Source organism: Fusarium redolens (genome assembly GCF_020744475.1).
Source record: "Fusarium redolens strain MPI-CAGE-AT-0023 chromosome Unknown BKA55scaffold_5, whole genome shotgun sequence".
NCBI classification, from domain to species: Eukaryota; Fungi; Ascomycota; class Sordariomycetes; order Hypocreales; family Nectriaceae; genus Fusarium; species Fusarium redolens.
In genome coordinates this window covers 728,052-748,531 of record NW_025763668.1, presented here as the reverse complement: position 1 = coordinate 748,531, position 20,480 = coordinate 728,052, and the positions used below count along the sequence as shown (strand labels likewise).

The window sequence follows — 20,480 nt, the reverse complement described above, 5'->3', positions numbered from 1 at the left end:
TTAGCGCTCCTGAACCACTGCCACTCGATATAAAACCGTGGATCACGAAGTCTTGACCGACCATGACGAAAGCCGAGTTACTCGGCTCACAGTTCCTATTTGTTGATGCGGTCTGTCCTTCTGCAATCACCAGAAATTGCCAATCCGTCGATACGGGAAAGCGATCGAAAGTATAACGACCAAAATCTGGCATCGCAAAGTTTTACATCGGCCTTGGTCATATAGAGGGCATCGTCACTATAGGTTATGCGGATAGACTGTGGACTCGGGCCGATCGTTCTGTCGCCCCTAGTCGAGCCAAAGGCATCGGGCCGTGTTTCGGACAATGCTAAGAACGATTCCGAGCCAGAGACTGTTCTCCACATCCCGATCTCTGCACAAGGTATAAAGTATGGAATTCGATGTTGTTTGATTTGACAAGCTCCAAAAAATATCTTAGCCTCAAATAAGAACCACCCAACCACACGTCATGTCTTCAATCTCCGACCCTCCTCCGAAACCGCTTCCCTCCATCCACCGCTTCATTACAACTCATGACTCGAGCGGCAAATCATGTTACTCCAAAGACCTCGATGAGCCATTGCATTTCTGGAAAGTCAGTGCAGGCGAGGGCAACTCTGCCGACTTTGAGCTTGGCTACGTCACCGAAGGACTACCTATACCCCTCGCAAACGACAAAGATCTTTCAGCGTTCAAGGAGGCATATGCAAACAAAGAGAAGTCGGGGTTGGTGAAGCATGGCGGCACCATCCTGCGGTACTGTGATATTCCTCCGGGCTCAAAGTCTCAGATGCATCGAACTGTGAGTCTCGACTATGGCATTCTCATCAACGGCGAGCTGGAATGTTTTCTGGATTCGGGGGAGACTCGGACTATTCACCCAGGAGATGTTGTGATCCAGAGAGGTACCAACCACCAGTGGTTCAACAGAACTGAGGAGTGGGCTAGGATTGTGTTCATCCTGTTTCACGCGACGCCGGTCGAGATCAATGGCCGTGCATTGGGAGAAGATCAGGGAGGGATGGAGTTGCCAGATTCGCATTAGATTCCTCTCGAGAACTTGCATAGATACATAATTTGTATCTCGAAAGGCGCCCTCCACGCTCAGACTCATAGATATGTATACACATCGATCTAGAACGAGTATTGATCCTATCTACTGCCATATTACATCAATAAAAGACCTGTCCGCATCCCCGCGCATTACAGCAACCCCACTGACATGGCGGATGCCCTTTGAAGTGTCTAACCCCATGAGTACATCTTGCTTCGGGCTTCATGATGTCGACCGCCAGTCCAGGCATAGGCGTAAGATGTAGCGCTGCTGTCTCCCGAAGCGATAACCGGCTTGGCCTATACGCTGCAACTCGTGGCGGTCGATATGGTTGTGGAACTGGTTGTTGAAGAGGCATTGGCCAAACTGGCGGTACTGGTTGTTGTGGAAGATACCGGGGAGTATGCCAGGCTTGAGGTGGCGGCGCGTTTGGGACCCCTTGGTATATGTGAAACACGTTGCCGGTGTAATGAGTGTGGTGGCTTGGAGGACCTGGCGCTGCGAGTTGAGGTTCTGAAGCAACATTTCGGATAGACTTTGATGATGGCTGTGGTGAAGGTATAGATGACGTTGGTGGAGGAAGAGGGGGCTTCTCATCTGGCGGTATCACTGGCTTTGTGTCTTTTGGTATCGGGGTATACTCTGGTGGTGGAGTCCTGGGAGTACTGATCTGTCGTTCGACTTAGCTAACGATCTCGAAGATAGAACCATGAAGAACACTCACTATGGAAGGATTGATGACCCACTTCTCTCTTTCTGGGACCGCACGCCTTGCGGGTAAACGAGGTGATGCTGTTGAAGAAGAAGCTGATGACGTGCTCTCAGCAACAGACCGGAATGATCCAGACGTGCGATTGGGCTGAGGCCTTAACATTGTTCCCGTAGGAGTCACGAATACTGGAATTTCCCGTCGTTGTCCTTGCCGTTGCCGTTCTGCGCGCTCCCTTCTCTCGGCTCGCCCTTCAATGGTGAAGTTTTCAGAGCCTGCGTTACTCATAAAAGACTCCCGGCGACTAAATGTTGGGGGTTCAAAGGACTGAGGGACATTAGAATCTATGTTTCAATTCTTCTATGGGCGCATACCGGTTGTTGTCTGTTGAACGCCAAAAAAGCCTGCGCCTCCAATGGTTTGAGCTTCAATATCAATCCCGCCTTACTGAGGCTGGCGTAAAAGAATGTCCATGCCATGGTAAGTCGTGAATCTTGTTCGGTACTCCAGCTTGGTGTCCCCATTCGCTTGCATATACTCATACAATCGTTCAAGTGCGTATTGCAGTCATTGATGGCGCAAATGAGTTCGTAAGATACGTCGTCACTTGTAAGACGAACCTGCTCCTTGAACTTCATGTCGATCTTGTTATGCTCCACATACTGAGCGGCATGCTCAATATTGAAATGAACCTCCTCATGATCATGGTTCTTTAGCTCTTGCGCCACCTCCTGTAGCTTGGTAAACACTTGGTCGCAAGAGCGTTCAAAATCTTCCGTTGACGTTGATGCTGACATTTTGGCTGGTGTTGATCTTCATTGTCGTGCAAAGGTGGCACAGTCGCCATTTTCTTCAATTCAGGATCCCTCAAATCGGTCTCCGGAAGGAACGGCACAAAAAATAGGACATGTGATAGGACGCCTCGCAGTTCGCCCAGATTCAATATTTGGCGGCGGCGCATTCTCCGGGTTGAAACGCTGTGGCGCTTTAGCTGCAGGGCTAGACTGGGCTCATCACCATGGCGGCGAATGAGAAGCCTTTCAGATGTCTCAGCCCGATTTTGGAGGCCTCAAAATCACGTATCTATTGAAGCTCAAGCGCCATGTGACTGAGTGGCTTAGGCAGGGCTGAATTTTGAGAAATGTTGCAGTAATTGGATGCGGCTGGAAGGATGAAAGACAGATGCCAGACGCATTTTAAAGCGCCGCTGACGATAGAGGTTATGGCTATACAATACTGCACTTTACAGTATGATCCGATCTCTACGATTCATTAGTATATCGATAAATACTGGCAAGCATTGGTCTTTATAAATCGGATCAGTAACCCACTACGGACATTGGAAGATCTGCATCAGATCTTTAATCACCAACATCCTTACTAGCAGATTGTTTCTATCCTAGCTCCCATACACGCAACCATGTCAGATGAAAGTCCGAAGAAACTAAAGTTTCTTTCGCTTGGTAATTGCAAGAGCGCAATCCGATTAGTCCTCAAACTAATCCAATTTGCAGATGGAGGTGGTGTAAGAGGCTTGTCGTCTCTTATCATTCTCAAGAGGGTCATGGATATCCTTGGCGCCAAAATGAAACGACAAGACTTGCAGCCATATCAGTACTTTGACCTGATCGGAGGCACAAGCACTGGAGGGCAAGTATACACTGTATTTGTACCCGGACAATTTACTGACTTGCTTAAGTATCATCGCGCTGATGCTCGGTCGCATGCGAATGAGTATCGACGATTGTATCAACGAGTACCAACGACTAGGTAGCATCGTCTTTGGAAAGCCACGCAACGGCGAGTATATGTTCGATGAGAAGATTCTCGTTCGCGAGACAAAGGCTGTCGTTGCGAAGTACTTGGGTAAGGAGGATGCACCGCTTCTTGACCCTCTCGGAGATGATGCATGCAATACGTGAGTATCTCCGAGTTCACAGTCAAATGGGTATTATTGACGCCGTGGTGCTTAGTGTCGTTTATACCATCCCATACCAAAATGCAGTTCAGCAAACAGCTACAGCTTTGCGCTCGTACATAAACGAAGACAAGGACCCGAGGCCCAAGGCATGGACTATTTGGGAAGCTGTTAGAGCGACATCAGCTGCACTGACCGTTTTCGAGCCCTTCGTCCACGGTCCACCTGGAAAAGAAGTTCGATACATGGATGCTGGCTTTGGCTACAACAACCCGAGCGATCTAATTCTCCAAGAGGCTAGAAGTCTTTGGGAAGGTGATCACTACCTAACCCTTAACTCCGACGTAGGAGTCTTTCTCAGCCTGGGCACTGGCATGGGACATATCGTCCGAATGGACAATGACACCGTCATTCAAACTGTCACAGCCAAGTTCCGAGCACCTGTCAAGGCAGTCGACGCCATGAAGCAGATCGTCACTGGGACTAACAGAATTCACCGAATCGTTGCTGATCAATTTGGGTCGAACAGCATCAGGTACTACCGGTTCAACGTGGATCAAGGCCTCGAAGGCGTGAAGCTCTTCGATCACAAGAGGAGAGAGGACATGGAGGTTGATACTGATGCCTATCTTGAGAAGTTCGAGGTAGGAAGACAAGTAAAGAAATGCGTGGATGTTATGAAGGTTCTGCCTGTACGAGAACCAGGTTTGTTGGATAACCGGCACGACGAAGAGGATATATATAGTCTTGGAGATGATGGAACTCCAGAACAACGGAAGCTATTGGAGAGATTGAAGGCCTTGAGAATGTAGGTAAGCAGTATCAATGAACCACTTATTCGCATCCGCTGAAACCTGTACTAGAAACCGTGAGTACTTTGAGCGGCATCAAAAAGACTGGGAGAGTCAGGTCAATAAGCCAGAGGCAAAGTACCATAAGCGTCTTTATAGAGGTTAGTTTGACGTAACGGTCATGAATCACAGCTAATAGCCACTTAGAAGTCGAAACGGTGGGATACTTGTGGAACGCCGTCGTCCAAGCCGATCTACTCGACGAGCGAGGTCGAGAGATACTGGTATCCTGCACACCAAACCCACATCGCCCTCAGCTCACAGTCACGGACGAGTGCAAAGCAATCGCATACTACAGCCCAGGAGACGAAACACCCGAGAGGATCGCGTCTAGGATAGAGCTAGCTAACCAAGATCTTTCACATGCTTTTCACATCCTCCGCCAAATACGCTACACGGCTGCAGCTTATTGGGAATGGGAAGAGCATAGTCTCGTGTACTACTGGGTTGCGAAGAGGATGGGTGGCATTCTGGAACTCTGGGGATGTCGTCGTGAGGCTAGGGACCTTTACTTGGAGGCGAGAGATGGGAAGGTCAAGATGTTTGGGGTGGACCATTGGTCTGTAAGGAGTTTACAAGATAAGTTGGAGAAGTTAACGTATACACTTCGAGAATAGACAAATGGGATGATCTGTTTCCTAACGGACACCCATTTAGAGCTTGCGAAGCATCAAGAGAGGCTTCTCAATATCAGCGCAGGCTGCTAATAACAACTTCATTCAAGGAGAATAAGTTAAAACAACAGGCTCTTATGCTGCATCTTCAACGTGGAAAATGTCCATCCAACGTTTCTTAGCCGCGGTCAGATCAATCTTGGCTGCGTCTGCTTTGATGCGGTCTGCACGACGTATAACCTCCTCCCTCAACCTCTCCCAATCAACGGTCAGCTTTCCGTTCCGTTTTTTTATCTTGCCATCGATTATGACGGTATCAATATCTTTCACTGAAGAATGAAATACCACTGACCCAACCGGATCACCCACTGGCGTATTCTCAATATCGTCGCAGCGGATGAGGATAAGATCTGCTTTCTTCCCTACTGTAATGGAGCCAATGAGATCTTCCATTCTCATAACCTCTGCACCTCCCATTGTTCCCATTCGAAGGACACCCGTTGTCTTGCGATTAATGGAGAGTGGAAACGCTTGTTCGTTCTCCTGGGCTCGACGAGCCTGTAGCGCCAGTCTCATCTGAGCAATGAAGTCATTTCCTTGATTGGATGTGATATCGATGCCTAAACATGTGTGGCATCCTCTATCAAAAGCCTGGAAGACGATGGGAAATCCCATGCCCATCTGTAGCTCTGTATCTGGCGTGCCGACGATAGAAGCGCCGGACTCCTTAATCGCCTGCAGTTCGTCCTCGGTGAAGGATGAGCCATGGCTGAAGACAAGGTCCGGGCCCAGCATCCCTTCATTGGCGAGATATTGCACAATTTGACGATGTGCTAAATCATATGGCCCCATCGCGACATGCATAGTGATGATACGTGCCCCAAGCTCTCTTGACTGCCTAATCTGCGCAATGGTCTCTTCAATGGGTAGAGATTCTGGCTCATCTGGAGCAATACCGAATGTGAGGAGTTGCTCAGCTGCATCGTTTTCGCCGAAGTATTTGTCCCTTATCCGGGCAGCATCGCTCAACCGTGGCATATGTGAGAAGGCTTTTTGATCCGGCTGATTGGGCAAAGGCGGATTGGCATAGAAGCCATAACAGAACGTTCCCCGAATCCCGGCATCTTGGAGAGCCCGTACTGCTGCATCAGCATGGTCGGGCGAATTAATGATATGACAGTGCTCAAGGACAGAAGTCACACCATTGTTGATCAGACTCAGTGCTGCAACATAAGTAGACAGGTAGACATCCTCGGGTGTGTATAAGCTCCCATAGATGGTTCGCATATTGACAGTGTAGTAAAAAAGCGACCAGTCTGTTGCAATGCCCCGTAAAAGCTGCTGCCACATATGATGGTGGCCATCGACAAAGCCAGGTGTGACAATACACCCTTGAGCATCGATAATAGTGACATAACTTTCGGAAGGCTTTGGCAGAGTTTGACCGATCGCAACGATTCGGTCATCTTTGATGAGAATGTCGGAGTTTTCTAGGGTACCATTTAGCGGGTCCACGGTCAAGACTGTCGCATTTCTGATAAGGATGAGGTTTGGAGATAAGGCCTTCGACATTGTGAAGCTATTTCTCTCAGCTCTGTAACGGGCGAATTGATCTTCTTCAGTAAGCTGACTGCTCTCAATTGTAACTATTATGACAACCTATATATTTGAACAACTTTCCCATAAGCTGACATAAGTGACACTGTCTCCGACCCCGAATCCGAGGTCCGAAGCTCCACTCCATCAGCCTCCGGCCCGAACGGACATCACGCACGACTTGAGGAAGGATTCTACCGGATGACCTCAGATTACGTGGACCTCATGTAAATACTCCATGATTTGTCAAAATGACTTCAGGCTCAATGCTTCTTTAGTCCCTTATGACCTGGGTCATCGCGTGGTCGTCTCAAAAGATTTGGGCCAATTCATTTCGTCGTTTCGCACTAACGTAAGAGCCAAGTTGATTGATCTCTCAATCATATGCACCTACATTGGCAAGGATCAACCAAAATGGTTCAATACCCTTTCCCGATACCAAATGGACCTCCATTTCCTTTATCGAACATTCCGTTCGGCATCTTTCACACCGAGGATAATGTAAGGAAACAGAATATTCAATAAAGCAGACTTTTTGCTGATATCACTTCCATGGACAGCCTGATCCGCGGCCAGGTACTGCGGTTGGTGACCATGTTTTAGACCTTAGAATCCTCATCCAGAGCGGACTGCCTGTGGACGTGTCCGTGAAAGAAGCATTAGCTTCGGTAAGTGATGCAAAAGATGATATCTGCCATGCATTCCCATCCTGACGAGCTGCACGGACAGTCCACACTAAACGCTTTTGCTGCGCTGGCGGCTGATGTACGCAACTCCCTTCGGAAAGCCATTCAAGAGGTTTTGCGAGATGAGTCCTCCATCTTGTACCGAGAAGATGCCGGCGTTATCTCTGCCGACCAAGTCACCATGCATGTCCCAATGAAGATTGGCGGCTTCACGGACTTTATGTGCTCACTGGAACACGTCCAAACTGTAAGCCAGGTAACCTTGCCGCCATTATACGAATCTCTGACGAAGACATGTTAGATGGGCCGCATGGCAGGATACAATGAAGTCCCTCAAAACTTCTTCGACCTACCAGCGGCATACAACGGCAGAGCATCATCCGTTATTGTTAGCGGACAGGAAGTCACCCGACCGCATGGCATTCTTCCTGGCCCCAACGGCGCAACATATGCTCCCAGCCAGAAGTTTGATTTTGAGCTCGAAATGGGTGTTTTTATCTCCAAGCCTATCGAATACGGCAAACCTACTCCAGCTTCCAGAGCTCGAGACCATGTCTTTGGGTTTGTGCTTCTGAATGACTGGAGTGCCAGAGATATCCAGTTCTATGAGATGACGCCGCTGGGGCCATTCAACGGCAAAGCTACGGCGACAAGTATCTCACCTTGGATTGTGACCATTGAGGCGCTAGAAGAAGCTGGTGCGTTGGTTACCACGGAAGGTCAAAGTTTGAAGGGGGGGAAGAATACGACGATTCCATTCCTACAATGTCAGGATGATGTTGTAGTGAGGGTTTCAACGTCCCTGTCTCGTAAGTCTTGAACAACACCACGGCCTTCATGGTAGGCAAAAACATCTAACCCACCAAATTAGGGGACGGCGTCAATGACAACTTGCTTGGAAAGTCTGACCTCAAGCACCTCCACTGGTCTCCCTTCCAGATGATAGCTCATCACAGTAGCTCCGGATGCGGTCTGGACACGGGTGACTTGCTCGGTACAGGTACTCTTTCATCTACCACCGAACAGATCAAAGAGTTTGGAAGCGACCACGACCCGATACATAGGTCTGGGTGTTTGTTTGAGCTCGTGCTAGGTGGCAGTAGGCCTTTCACCTTATCTGATGGGTCTAAACTAATTTGGCTGGAAGACGGCGATACTGTTACTATGGAAGGATGGGCTGGCTCAGGAGATCGTGTAATTGGATTCGGAAAGGTATCCGCCAAGATCGTGCCCGCCAAGGAACTTTCTTGAAAGGGCGCTATGAGGATTTATACTATATCTAGATACTTATGCATGGTAGAGTCATGCCATGTGTGAAGAGAAACTGGTTAAAAAGTCCAAGTCCATGTTCCAGTCGACCGAGCTACCAATATGCAAGAAATTATCAGCGATATCCAGGAGACCCTCCGTCTGGCACCACTCAAACAGATTGTTATGATGCCAATCAGCAGTCTCATCCATATTCTGAGTCACGTATTCCTCGACCCTGTCTGCAACGCCAAAATGGGTATTTGTGTAAGAGTCTGCGGAGTGATGAGTTGTCGGATACTCTGGAGACTCGATATACGTGGTTGCTATGACATCTTCCTCTCTTGCTGGACTATTGACTCCTGTCATTGGAACCTCGATAGTCCTGGACTCAGCTCCTGCAAGGCTATGACCAACGCGATCGAAAGGGCCTAGTATTTGGTCAGCAGCACGCTGCAGGCTCCTGGTCTGTATTCTAGATGTCAGAATATTCTCCTCAGTAAATTAGGTGTTGAGTCAACTAACCATTGGCTGTAATGGTTCCCAGAAAGTCTGAAGAATGCTCAGTATATCAATACTATCCTGAATTAGTGTCACAATCGCGTGTGATACATGATCCCGTGTATGTTCATGCTGATGTCGGCGAGCCCTGGACCTCAGGAGAGTGAGTATGATCGAGGTCGAAACAAAGCTAGCAAAGCCAACATGAGAGCTGAGTTTCGTTATATCCTGCTTTCTAGCAATATAATCTCGAATCAGTTGCCCGTGGTAAATGGCGTGCTTGGTTATCGTTTGTGCGTAGCCCTGGGTGCTGTCTCCTGCAATGCCGCGTCTCCCAGAGAACAGGGACACCAAGGGACAGAGAAGAACGATTTGGCAAAGATGATATAGTGAATGCAATCCCAGCAGTCGTGCCATATCTCGACCGGGACTCTCGTTTCCCGTAGCGTAAGGAGGAAAAAGGCTTGAATCATAAATATGTTTCGCCAGCTGAGAAAGCTGTTGTATGTGAGTAACATCCGGATTTTCCTGCTTTTCTCTGTTGATAAGTTGGACTTTGACCCTGAACAACGAAGGAAACATTAGTGACGACGCCGAAGGTATCGATTGGGAACTTACCAAACTCCCATGAGCTTCATATGTTCTGCCATTATTGACGAGGGTGGGTTTGGCTCTTCATCCACTACTTCTTGTCTCCATTTCTTATCCATGTAGCACCCATGTGTAACACTCCAATTACTGACCAAGCCATCTGGAGCAACGGGAAGAGGCACGTTGCAAGCTTCTTCCCAGGCGTTTTTGGCATATGCTTCGGGAAAAGAAGAGATACACATCGTTGTCCAACATGCCCAAAAACAACCGTGCTTTCTTTCTAAAACCTGCAGCTCATCTTTTGCCCTTGTCCCGTTGTCTGGGAGGTTAATGGAGCGAAATGTAGTGGCTGATGCGTAGGCCATAACTAGGTTGGAGTATGTTTAGCTCACAAAATTCGAGGTTCTGATCATAGATTGTTGCACGTACCAGCGTTGATTCGAGCTCGATCAAGATCTCTTGTCGCAAACCAGTACAAGTTTAGACATGACAGAGCTTGAACAACTTGTACGGTTGGCCTGTCTGTGAGAAGCCAAGCCTCGCGTCTTGCTGCCTCAGCCCAGGCGCGTCCATGACTAGCATACGTAGAAAACGTTCCAAGCTCTGGAGAGACAGCGTGGCTGCCCAGTCTTGGTGGCAGATGTCGAGGTTGACGAAGAAACCTGTAAACATGTTAGAATAAGAACGTTACAGGTGAGGCGGGTGATTACAATGACGATAGCGCGAATATGCTTCTCAATAGATATGGAGGTAGACTGCCATCCAAGTAAGACTCAAACAGTTGAGTACGATTGAAGAGCAACGTAGCATTGTATAACCGTTCAAAGTAAATATCCAACAGCGCGAGCCCAATGGCTCGTGGCGGTAGATCCTCCAGGTTGGTGCCAGCAGAGCTTGAGGCTGCATGTTCTGTTCGCGGTGGGCCAACATCAACAACGCCAATACTGCTGATTCTCGGAGCCTCTGACGGACTTCTGACTGTGCCAACATTGAGTTCTGTCGATTCTGGAGTCACTGGGGCAGCATCAAGACGGGTCTGTTCGGCCCGCACGGATTCGCGACGAGCGGCGAGACGTCTGCGATCAGCCAGCTCGGGATAGGTGCAGGCGACTGAGAAGCGGCTGCATCGCGTGCAAGTTGGACGTTGGCGACTGCAACGAAGCTGTCGGCCCGAGTGTCAGCAGTTGGCATTGCGCTGAGGGTCACAAACCTTCTGTCTGCGACATCTCTCACAGGCCGTACGTGAGAGGGTGCCATCAGACCCTGGACGCGGAGAGTTAGGGTCCACTGCGCTCATGGTTATTAGCAGATAAGAGTAAATCGCGTTGTTTGGCAACTGGAAGATGGATCGGGTGATGAATCGGAATTTGGTTATCCCAAAGACTTCGGGCCGAAGGACGACCCGAGATTGCAACCCCACATATTGTCAGTCTTATCTCCGAAAGCATATCCGTAGCTTCCTCTCCGGAAACAGCTAAAATGACCAGAGGGAATCTTATCGGCGCAGTAAAACATGATTCACTTTTAGCAGTACCGCGATACCTACTTTGAACGTCGATAAGCTATGGTGACTGGTCTTCCTCTCCTTCACAAATCCATATTCCTAGCTCCTGCGCATGAATAGCAGCTGGTTCAAACAGCGGAATGTCCCCAACATCTTCTTGCCTTAGCACGAAGCCCAAATCCGTGCTACCCAGTATAATACCTTGAGCTCCTCTATCGATCAGCCTTTTCGCTTGTTCGATGAACATCTTTCTGGTTGAGTCGGTCACAGAAGCAACGCCCTTCGCCACTTCTTCAAGCATGCCTCTGTTAACTTCCTCAATATCCGCTGGGGTTTCGGGGATGAGAACTTCAAAGCCAGCCTTCCGTAACATAGCCACAAAGAAATCCGGATCATCAGAATCGAGCATCGAGATCTTGGGGCCGAGCAGACCAAGTTTCTTCACCTTTGGATGATTGTTGGTAATGTGGAGTGCGAGGCAGTCAGCGATGTGGAACAGCGGGACACGAGCCGCTGAGGAGTCGTCAAATAATTTTTTGGCGACCTTGTGTGCGAGAATAGCACAGATCGCAATGCCGTCCACTCTGTCGCTCAGTGACCTGATTGGTTTTTTGTAGACTTTTGCGAACTCAGCCCAATCTCCTTTCATGGCATGCTGAATCATTTCTTCGAGGTTGGCGCTGTACAGATATAACGGGGCTGATACTCGATCACCGAGTTTGGCTCTGACGACCTTATTGATGATGTTGTAGTAGAGAGCGGTGACATCTGGTGTCATGCCTCCAAGTAATAGAAGAGTCCTCATTGTGTCTTCTTTTAATTCTCAATCCAAAGATTTTCAATACGAGAGATGTGAGTAGGCAAATATGAGGAGTTGCAGCAATTATGACTCAAGAAGGAACATGACAATGCAAGGGCGCAAATGTGGATACATAAACTGACGTCAATCTCACCATCTCTCTTCACTGATAAGCACCCAAGTCAGACCGTTCTCATCTGTATTGTCTTGAACAACGAAAACATTTCTGCCTTTCTTCCCATTTATTCTACATCTTATCCAGGTATCTACAGAGAGGCTTTGCTATATAAAAGAAACTGTAGCGTTAGAGGCAAGACTCTTCTCGAAGCTTGACAAGTCTGGCTTACAAAGCTTTTTCGACAACGGCTATACAATCAATCTCGACCTGGCAATTTTGACTCAACATTTTTTCTGTTATTAATAGGTTGGCAACTTACCTTAGCACCTTTTCCCAGTTCTGAAACTGTCACACAGACCCTAGCAGGCTTGGGATTAGGGATCGTCGCAATGTCCATAGCAGCGTCAGCATTTTCTCATCAAGAACATCGAACATAAGACTCACAAACGGCGTTCATAGCCGCAAAGTCATTAATGTTTGTCAGGTAGATGTTGCACTACAATTTAATCAATACCGACACTCATCACGCGTTATGGGCTTGTAGTACCTTGAGAATTCTGTCAAGTCCACTTCCTGCTTCATGGAGAACAGACTCTAGCAGTCCAAGCACCGCTCTCTATAGATAGTCAGGGCCGGTCTTGAGAATCAGGTACTTGATGACTTACTGTTTGTTCAGCAACATCATCGGATACAAGAACACCGGTCTTGGCATCAACGCCAATTTTGCCGCTTGTGTATACCAGACCGTCATGGATAAGAGCTTCTGAGAGGATTAGGGACGAGAAGCCCGGTCGGTTAATAGCTTGTCTGTTAGCCATTTTTGTGAGCGTGAGAAGCTGATATCAGTGTTGAGATAAGGGTATGATGGATGTGAATGACTTTTTTTAAACCGGCACTCGATATGTATATACACATCATAGGCATCTGTGCTTTATCTGGGGTTTATGGCTTTTGCGACGGCATGGAGACACTGCCTATGTTTGCTCTCAGTTGCTCACCCCCACTATATCGGGTCGGGATTTACTGGTGCCATTGACAGTCCCATCCAGGGCCAATGATCGAGGATGCTCGTGTTCTTCCGGAGCTAGCTACAGTTGGGCCGCATTAGTCCGGATACTGTTATCGAACCGCAAGAAGAGCTGTGTGCAATTCCGGCACCAAGAAGTCAATGGAGCTCGGAAAAGAGGAGAGACTACGCCAGTTGCCGAAATTCAACACCGGACAGGTCTGTGCCGAGGAACAAAAACACGTTCATCAACATTGAAATCTGAGTTTCGGTTATATAATATCATCCATGTTGTGTTTACATGTCCTTATTCAGGAGCTGGGAATTCGTCTATGAGCTCGCTCAGCAACCAATCCACCCCTGTAGTTATACCTGTATCAGACATTCCAGCCATCCACTGCGACAAGCCTTCCGGGTATGTCTCTTGTTCTGGACCTATTGCTATAGGCATTACTTCCTTTCCTTGATGCGAATCAGTCATCATGGTCATTGTCCGGCTTGCGAGCACTTCAAAGATATTCCGAAAGGGCGCTGCTTCAGGCCACCGCTCAGCAAGGATCACCAGAACCATGGTACAATCTGTACAAGTGTTGCTGACTTCATCATACCGAGATACCTGTCGTGCCGCGGGAGACATCCATAGACAGTACAGGTATGTCAGTCCAGCGAGAAACAGCTCATGCAAAGCGCTCCAAGTATATGCCATTGGCTTGCCAAAATATTGTCGTCGAAAGATGTGGCATGTCTGTTTTGACGTGCTTAGACATTTGAGAAAGATCTCATCTGATGCCGTGCTCTTGGTGTCCGTTATTTGAGGCCGGAAGAGTTGAAGGACGGCGTAGTTATAGTTGGCTTCATACCAATCTGCACTAACGAAGAATGAGAGTGCACCGCCATCTGGGGGAATCATTGGAGGAGGTCGTGCAGTATACCATTCCTCTAGCTCGTCGGACAGATGTTCGATCAATGCTTGACGGATTGTAGCATCTCTAAGAGTGCTATCAGAGTAAAGCGTTGTCTGTATCCGTCCTATTAGCGCACGGATGCGGAAGCCATGGGTAGCATGTGTCATGACCGTGGGCGGGTCAGTTGGTAAGGATCGTGAATTGCCGTAGATTCCGGCTGAAGATATTTGTGACTCCTTTATATCCAATGGAAACTTGCAGCAGTTAGGACGACAATATGTTAACGCGGTTGGATGGTGTTACCTCAGCATCAATCTCTTGATAATGAAGACTCAGTGGCCTTCCTAACATCACAGCTGCAGAGCACTCCATTACATATGCACTCCAAAACGCTCGTTTTTGGAGCTCTCTTTGCAATGGGTTGAGGGTAGACCGTAGTCGCTTCTGATTACGATGATAGCCGAGGTTTACACATTGGCGAAGGGCTTGTCCACCTAGCTTCCTACCGTATGTTAGCGTAGATATTGGAATTAGCTGGGGGTCTTACCAATGTGATGTCCCTTTTGCCGAGCGTAGAGAATAGGCTGCTGAGCAGAGGATCGCTTGTATACACTCCAGGTTGTCATTACAAATGATCTCATCTATGTAGAGCATGGCAGAGACGTAGAGTTGCTCTGCTGAATAGCCTAAGCCGGGTTTCAGGAGAGCTCCGATAGCGTAGACCTATTGTAGTGGTTAGATAAGTATTCAGTCAATATCCATGTAGGGTCTACCATGTTGAGGAAGTAGAGAGGTACGGGGTCATAGCCAAGTCTACTCATCGCTTCAAACGGGTCTTCTAATACCGTTTCCCACAGCCTAAAGGTCGGTTCATGCAAGAAGGGGTACTGGGGATGGATGTTCTGAAAGTAAGCGTTGCTCAACTTGACAGCTGTCTGATAGTCTGGTAGCGGGCAAGGTTCTGGGGGATAAGATGCATGGCCATGAGATTGTGATCTGGAAATGGAGGAAATTTCTGGAGGTAATGATGTAACGGCTTGGCGAATGGAGGGCTTCATGAAGCGTGCGAAGGCGAACGCAGATGAGGCGCCAAGATAACTGGGTTCAGCGCCCGCTGCATTCAGACTCAGTGTTCCAATCATGGACGAGAGATCATCGAGTTCAAATCGCTCGTCTATGGCAGTCGTACTAGCTTGATCTGATGTAGAAGCAGCCTGATTACTCGCTGAAGGACTTGGGCCATTGGTAACATTCGACCGAGCCTCTTTCAGCTGTTCTTCCAACAGAACTACTCTTTGCTCTAACGTCTCCAAGTAGTTCCGCGGTTGATGTCTTTTCGTTATTGGATCTTCAACAAAGCAGCCTACACATCGTTATTCCTGGAGAATATCTTGCTGATACAGTGTCGAGACTTACCAAGACCACTTCGCCGACAATTGCTGCAGGACGGGATTTGCTCATCGCACTAAACCATTGTCAGCACTGGCGTTGACGTGAGGTCAACAGTGTTGACCTTCAATTTCCTGTCTTTGCAACTTATGCATGCTACGAGAGTTCTACTTCCAGTTCGCACTCGTTGCGCCGCCCCTCTCGCTGGTCGACTCTTGATGACCTCAGGCATGGTTGACCAATTTGCCGATCTCAGCACTGTAGGGTAGAACGAGTCTGTGGGTCTTGGGGAACCCGGTTGAGCAAGGTACGCAATATCAGACGACGCGCGGAAGAATCCGATTCTGAACAACGGCCGAAAGAGTGTTCCGAATTGATCAATCGAATGTTACAAGACTCAGATCCATTTCGCGACATGGAACGGTTGTCAAAAGTTGAAGAGAATCCTCGTTCCGATGCGGAGGACGGACCCGGCGTTCAACACCATCCTGATGAAGCAAAGGCCAATTTTGATCTCCACCAGCTATTTTTCCCCTCCTCGGAAGAATACGAAGGGCCAATAGAAAAGAACCATTCGCCGAGGGAGCGGGGAATTGTTGCGATGCTGCCCGTGTTATCGCCGGCAAATCGGCCATCGTTATCTGCTTTGAGCAGGGGAAGCTGTAAATGCGCATTTGCGATAACAGTTAAAAGTATAAACGCTTCAAATCACCTTATCGAGATTTCAGTTATCCCTGACTTGATCAAAGAATACAGGAAATTATTTATCAACTTGCGAAAGATACTGCTAGCACGATGTCATCAAACCTGTCTAGCAAATCTTCCCCAATTGTCATCCTTGGTGCAGGTGTCTTTGGTCTAAGCACGGCCCTTCACTTGGCAGAACGCGGCTACAGCAACGTCAAAGTTCTTGACAAACAACCATATCACGATTCTCAATATTCTTATGATAAAGGATGCGATGCTGCCTCAGCGGGTAAGGCGAATAGTATTCTTTGCTATAAACAAGCTGACATTCCTCAACAAGACATCAACAAAATCATCCGTGCTGCATATGGCAAAGAGATTTGGTACCAGAATCTCGCACTTGATGCCATCGCCAAGTGGAAGAAGTGGAATGATGAGCTGACGGCCGGGAAACTCACACCTCCTGGCCTTTCCTCGTCTGACAAGTTATTTGTCAATAACGGAGTTCTTACCATCACCTCGGAGTCCTCATTGTCCGAGTTTGACATAGACACCATCGAGAACATGACCAAGGTTGGCTTAGAGCATACACAGATCGATCTCAGCAAGCCGAAGGACGTTGAAAGGGCAAAGTCTCAAGGATTTGAGTTCGCTCTCAATGCTTTCGACCTCAAAGACAACTCCGCCCTTCTTGATACCCAGTCAGGTTTTGCATACGCTGACAAAGCCTGCCGCTTTGCACTTCACAAAGCACAGACTTTGGGTGTACAATTCATCTTCGGAGAATCGAAGGGAAAGTTTTTAAGCTTTGTTGGGAACACTGATTCACAGATCACTGGAGTCAGAACGGTTGATGGGATAGTTCATCGAGCGGAGCTGACGATCATGGCTTGCGGTGGCTGGACTCCTTCGCTTATCACGCAACTTGACAACCTTTGCGAGACTACAGCGGGAAGCGTGGCGCTATTTCAGCTACCACCCGATAAGGCTTTATGGGATCGTTTTGCGCCTGAGAACTTCCCAACCTGGTCGTGAGTACGTCTCAAGGATGGATCGACTGAACACTGACTCTAGAGCTTCAGATATAACATGCGCCATGGCAAGTACGGAGGGCTTTACGGTTTTGCACGAGACGCAAACGGTGTTGTCAAGATGGGATATCGCGGCACAAAGTTCACAAACCCCCAGACACAAGCAGATGGCACAGTCAGAAGTGTACCCAAGACTCGATGGACGGAAGAGTCAATCCGTCAACTTCCACTTATCGGCGTGAGAGTCGTCAAAGGCTTTGTGAAAGAGTTCCTCCCCGAGCTGACGCAATGTGAGATGAGCACTCGTCTCTGCTGGTACACCGATTCATACGACAACCATTTCGTCATGGACTTCGTACCTAGCACAAAGGGTCTGATGGTTGCAACGGGCGGTAGTGGACATGGCTTCAAGTTTCTGCCCAATCTAGGTGAGCACGTCGTGGATAGGATTGAAGGTAAGAAGAATGAGTATCTGGACTTGTGGAGGTGGAGGGTTTTGGAAGCTGGTGTAAAGCCGTTTAATAGTCTGATGGAAGGTGTCGGCAGTGACCGTTCACTTCAACATCAGGCCTTTACGACAGTTGACGCTTCGTCGAAGCAACTTAGTCGACTTTAATTCAGGCAGGTCGCATAGATAGGATAAAACTACCAGAATAACATATTATTGGTATGAACTTGATGATATGAACTCTCGCCATGCAAATCGTGCTTATTCCAATTTCCATCTGGATGTTTGAACGTTAGGATTTGATTGAAGCTCAGTTCAAGTGACCTTCTGACCAATGCTTGCCAGAAATCAGTTTGTTTTCGTCTTGTGAACACCTCAAAGGGGAACCGTGACCAAAATTTATGAGTCCCTGCGGAATTACGTTGAACTTGTAAACATAATTTCAACAATGCCGAGTTGTATCAGGACGAAAGAATCAACAGCAGTTAATGAATTTGATGATACGAATCGAAAACAGTTGATCACATAGAACTACTCCAACACTAACGAATACAAGACAGAAGCTAACCACGATCACCTGTATCCGTATCTCCAGACTTCCATAAAAGGCTAAGCTTCACACTTCCATAGCATGACCATACACTACCCTCGAGACATCCTTCTCGTTGGCGTCATAGCTCTTCATCTTATCGTCCCTGGTAAGCCTGTCAGATGCGAAACCGCGAAAAAGTAACACTAAAACCACTCACATAATATCACCGAAGTCCTCCTTACCATTCTCAATCACGCCCTGCACGACCGTCTGCTTCGTACGCTTGTGAGCATTGAACCACGGACCACGGAAGAGGTCCTCGATTTCTTCGACACTGAGGCCAGAAATTTCTGGGATCATGAGATAGGTGTAAACAATCGCAACAGCGCACCAGGCACCAAAAAAGATGAAAGCGCCCCACTGATGGAAGCTTGAGAGGATAGATGGCATGCTGTACTGCATCGCGTAAATGAACAGCCAGTGGAAAGCTTGGCTGAGAGCGCTGCCGAAAGATCGAATCCGGTTGGGCCACAGCTCACTGCCAAACACATAAGGGAGAATGAATAGGCCTTTTAGTAGTTAGTAGGTTCACTTAGTAGATCATTGCGTCAAAACTCACCAACTCCATATCCAAAAGCGTGGATGAAAAGTGCTGCAATAGCTGCGTTCGAAGCTGCTTCAGAGACAGGACCTTTCTGCGAAGTCCTGACATACACAGCAAGATATATATGAGTTACCATCTGCAAACCAGCGCCGATAAAAAGAGACTTGCGTCGACCAAGAGCGTCGATGAAGAAGAATGTGGCGATAAGGATGAAGAAAAACTTGGAAACACCGTACATGCCGCTGAGGAACATGCTATGGGCTGTGTCACCACCAACGCCCACGATGGCAAGGATGGGGACGAAGTAAGAAGTAATGAGATTAGCCCCGGATAGTTGTGCAAGCGCGTAGCAGACAAGGCTTTGTTGAACCCGGCGCAGGTTGGATGTGATAGTAAAAGTTTCCTTTGCAATTGTCCACAAGCTTGAGTTTCCGACCGCTTCAGCAGTTCTGTTGATATCGTCTTCGATATCCCGGATCTCATGTTCCACACGAGCGTTATCAGCTGGCAAGCCTCGGGTTCTGACGAGGGTATCGATAGCCTCTTGCCTACGCTGAGTCATGAACAACCAGCGAGGTGACTCCTGGATAAAGAAAGTAGCAATCATACAGAGTCCCATGAGGATCATGGGTGTTAACCAGACGATTTGGAACTGGAGATTGCCCACGGGTACATGGCGGTAGACTCCAAGAGTGCAGAACACTGCTGTGAACAAGCCAAGGCCCATCAATAGAGTGAACCATGCTGCGAGAAGACCTCGAATCTCTGCTGGAGCGATCTCAACGATGGACATGGGGCACGTAACTGTCAATGGTCCCAGGCCTAGTCCTTGGATGACACGAGCAGCGTAAAGGACATTGAGGTTCAGAGAAAAGATGGCCATGAGAGTACCAATGCAGTAGATGAGGGTATAGAGGCGATAGGACCAGAGTCTCCCAATTCGGTCATTGATGAAGAAAGTAAGAGCAGAGCCAACTCCGAATCCAACGTAAACGATGGACACGAAGACTCGAATCTCATCGGCGTTTGATCCGGAGATGATCTTGAAATGGTTCTGAAAGCCAGGAAGGGAGGGTATGACCGATGATGCACCCTGATCCCAAACTATGGGTGGATTATGAGTAATGGACACACAGCTGAAGTGGGTAATTACTTACTGACGGGAAATCCACCAAAGGCATAGATGAATGATGATAGCAGGAGATGTGGATTGAAGATGACCTCGCGGGGTGCTTCGCGTATGGCCTTTCCATAGCCTGCGAGTGGAGAGTTGCGGATCATGTTCTTGAAAGTCATCTCGAGTTGTTAGGCAGGGGAGTTGAATGACCAGTGAGAAGTTAATGCTTCATTCAAACAGTTGCAAGACAAGAGACGGATATATAGCTACTCCTCCGGTTCGTTGGTCCAGATAACAAGTGACGGCCTCTATCACACGCGCATAAGCGATCTTACCCCAGAGATACCAAACTATCGATAATCTACATCATGTTCAGTTAAGCTTGTAGCCAACCGTAGTGAAAACGTTATTCGCGGGATTGAGTTTATCTCTGAGAGCGGAGAGTGGAGTCGGCAATTGATAGTTTAGTCGACTGCGATAGGTCCTTCGTATTCTTCCGAGCTTTGGCATTCTATCAGTGACATTCTATCAACTAACCCCGCTCCCGAGTTCGCTTCCTTAAGTCGGAGTTG

The 20,480-nt window shown here is 48.1% G+C and overlaps 10 protein-coding genes across 10 annotated transcripts; 4 read left to right on the top strand and 6 right to left on the bottom strand.

Annotated features, from left to right (window-relative positions):
- Positions 1-469: 469 nt before the first annotated feature.
- On the top strand, positions 470-1,045 carry BKA55DRAFT_536812 (uncharacterized protein; the record flags this gene model as incomplete). Its single annotated transcript, XM_046189867.1, has 1 exon — positions 470-1,045. The coding sequence occupies one exon, from the start codon at positions 470-472 to the stop codon at positions 1,043-1,045; it is 576 nt and encodes a 191-aa protein (XP_046051818.1).
- Positions 1,046-1,172: 127 nt separating this feature from the next.
- BKA55DRAFT_506175 (uncharacterized protein) lies at positions 1,173-2,560 on the bottom strand (the record flags this gene model as incomplete). Its single annotated transcript, XM_046187245.1, has 3 exons — positions 1,173-1,724; positions 1,779-2,090; positions 2,138-2,560. The coding sequence occupies 3 exons, from the start codon at positions 2,558-2,560 to the stop codon at positions 1,173-1,175; spliced, it is 1,287 nt and encodes a 428-aa protein (XP_046051817.1).
- A 623-nt stretch (positions 2,561-3,183) lies between these two features.
- On the top strand, positions 3,184-5,149 carry BKA55DRAFT_591898 (acyl transferase/acyl hydrolase/lysophospholipase; the record flags this gene model as incomplete). Its single annotated transcript, XM_046195317.1, has 5 exons — positions 3,184-3,413; positions 3,463-3,681; positions 3,737-4,489; positions 4,545-4,633; positions 4,665-5,149. 5 exons carry the CDS (start codon positions 3,184-3,186, stop codon positions 5,147-5,149), a joined length of 1,776 nt encoding a protein of 591 aa, XP_046051816.1.
- A 126-nt stretch (positions 5,150-5,275) lies between these two features.
- Positions 5,276-6,793, bottom strand: BKA55DRAFT_562064 (uncharacterized protein). The gene has a single exon (XM_046192220.1). It carries the CDS (start codon positions 6,716-6,718, stop codon positions 5,282-5,284), a length of 1,437 nt encoding a protein of 478 aa, XP_046051815.1. The 5' UTR covers positions 6,719-6,793; the 3' UTR covers positions 5,276-5,281.
- A 363-nt stretch (positions 6,794-7,156) lies between these two features.
- Positions 7,157-8,521, top strand: BKA55DRAFT_591896 (uncharacterized protein; the record flags this gene model as incomplete). Its single annotated transcript, XM_046195316.1, has 5 exons — positions 7,157-7,243; positions 7,303-7,410; positions 7,472-7,675; positions 7,730-8,237; positions 8,388-8,521. 5 exons carry the CDS (start codon positions 7,157-7,159, stop codon positions 8,519-8,521), a joined length of 1,041 nt encoding a protein of 346 aa, XP_046051814.1.
- Positions 8,522-8,730: 209 nt separating this feature from the next.
- On the bottom strand, positions 8,731-12,077 carry BKA55DRAFT_536807 (uncharacterized protein; the record flags this gene model as incomplete). The annotated part of the gene is made up of 7 exons (XM_046189866.1): positions 8,731-9,144; positions 9,202-9,739; positions 9,796-10,135; positions 10,198-10,430; positions 10,479-10,930; positions 10,979-11,031; positions 11,474-12,077. The coding sequence occupies 7 exons, from the start codon at positions 12,075-12,077 to the stop codon at positions 8,731-8,733; spliced, it is 2,634 nt and encodes an 877-aa protein (XP_046051813.1).
- A 117-nt stretch (positions 12,078-12,194) lies between these two features.
- On the bottom strand, positions 12,195-13,239 carry BKA55DRAFT_673474 (Endoribonuclease L-PSP/chorismate mutase-like protein). The gene is made up of 5 exons (XM_046198031.1): positions 12,855-13,239; positions 12,737-12,805; positions 12,634-12,685; positions 12,509-12,582; positions 12,195-12,456 (listed from the first exon to the last, which is right to left on the bottom strand). The coding sequence occupies exons 1-5, from the start codon at positions 13,005-13,007 to the stop codon at positions 12,415-12,417; spliced, it is 390 nt and encodes a 129-aa protein (XP_046051812.1). The 5' UTR covers positions 13,008-13,239; the 3' UTR covers positions 12,195-12,414.
- Positions 13,240-13,437: 198 nt separating this feature from the next.
- On the bottom strand, positions 13,438-15,971 carry BKA55DRAFT_562054 (fungal-specific transcription factor domain-containing protein). Its single transcript, XM_046192219.1, has 6 exons — positions 15,614-15,971; positions 15,517-15,565; positions 14,874-15,463; positions 14,648-14,823; positions 14,404-14,602; positions 13,438-14,354 (listed from the first exon to the last, which is right to left on the bottom strand). Exons 1-6 carry the CDS (start codon positions 15,719-15,721, stop codon positions 13,503-13,505), a joined length of 1,974 nt encoding a protein of 657 aa, XP_046051811.1. The 5' UTR covers positions 15,722-15,971; the 3' UTR covers positions 13,438-13,502.
- A 219-nt stretch (positions 15,972-16,190) lies between these two features.
- On the top strand, positions 16,191-17,862 carry BKA55DRAFT_661845 (FAD dependent oxidoreductase). The gene is made up of 3 exons (XM_046197592.1): positions 16,191-16,465; positions 16,517-17,207; positions 17,259-17,862. Exons 1-3 carry the CDS (start codon positions 16,285-16,287, stop codon positions 17,821-17,823), a joined length of 1,437 nt encoding a protein of 478 aa, XP_046051810.1. The 5' UTR covers positions 16,191-16,284; the 3' UTR covers positions 17,824-17,862.
- A 274-nt stretch (positions 17,863-18,136) lies between these two features.
- On the bottom strand, positions 18,137-20,332 carry BKA55DRAFT_562051 (general substrate transporter). The gene is made up of 4 exons (XM_046192218.1): positions 19,949-20,332; positions 18,807-19,895; positions 18,405-18,756; positions 18,137-18,350 (listed from the first exon to the last, which is right to left on the bottom strand). Exons 1-4 carry the CDS (start codon positions 20,085-20,087, stop codon positions 18,272-18,274), a joined length of 1,659 nt encoding a protein of 552 aa, XP_046051809.1. The 5' UTR covers positions 20,088-20,332; the 3' UTR covers positions 18,137-18,271.
- Between the last annotated feature and the right edge of the window lie 148 nt (positions 20,333-20,480).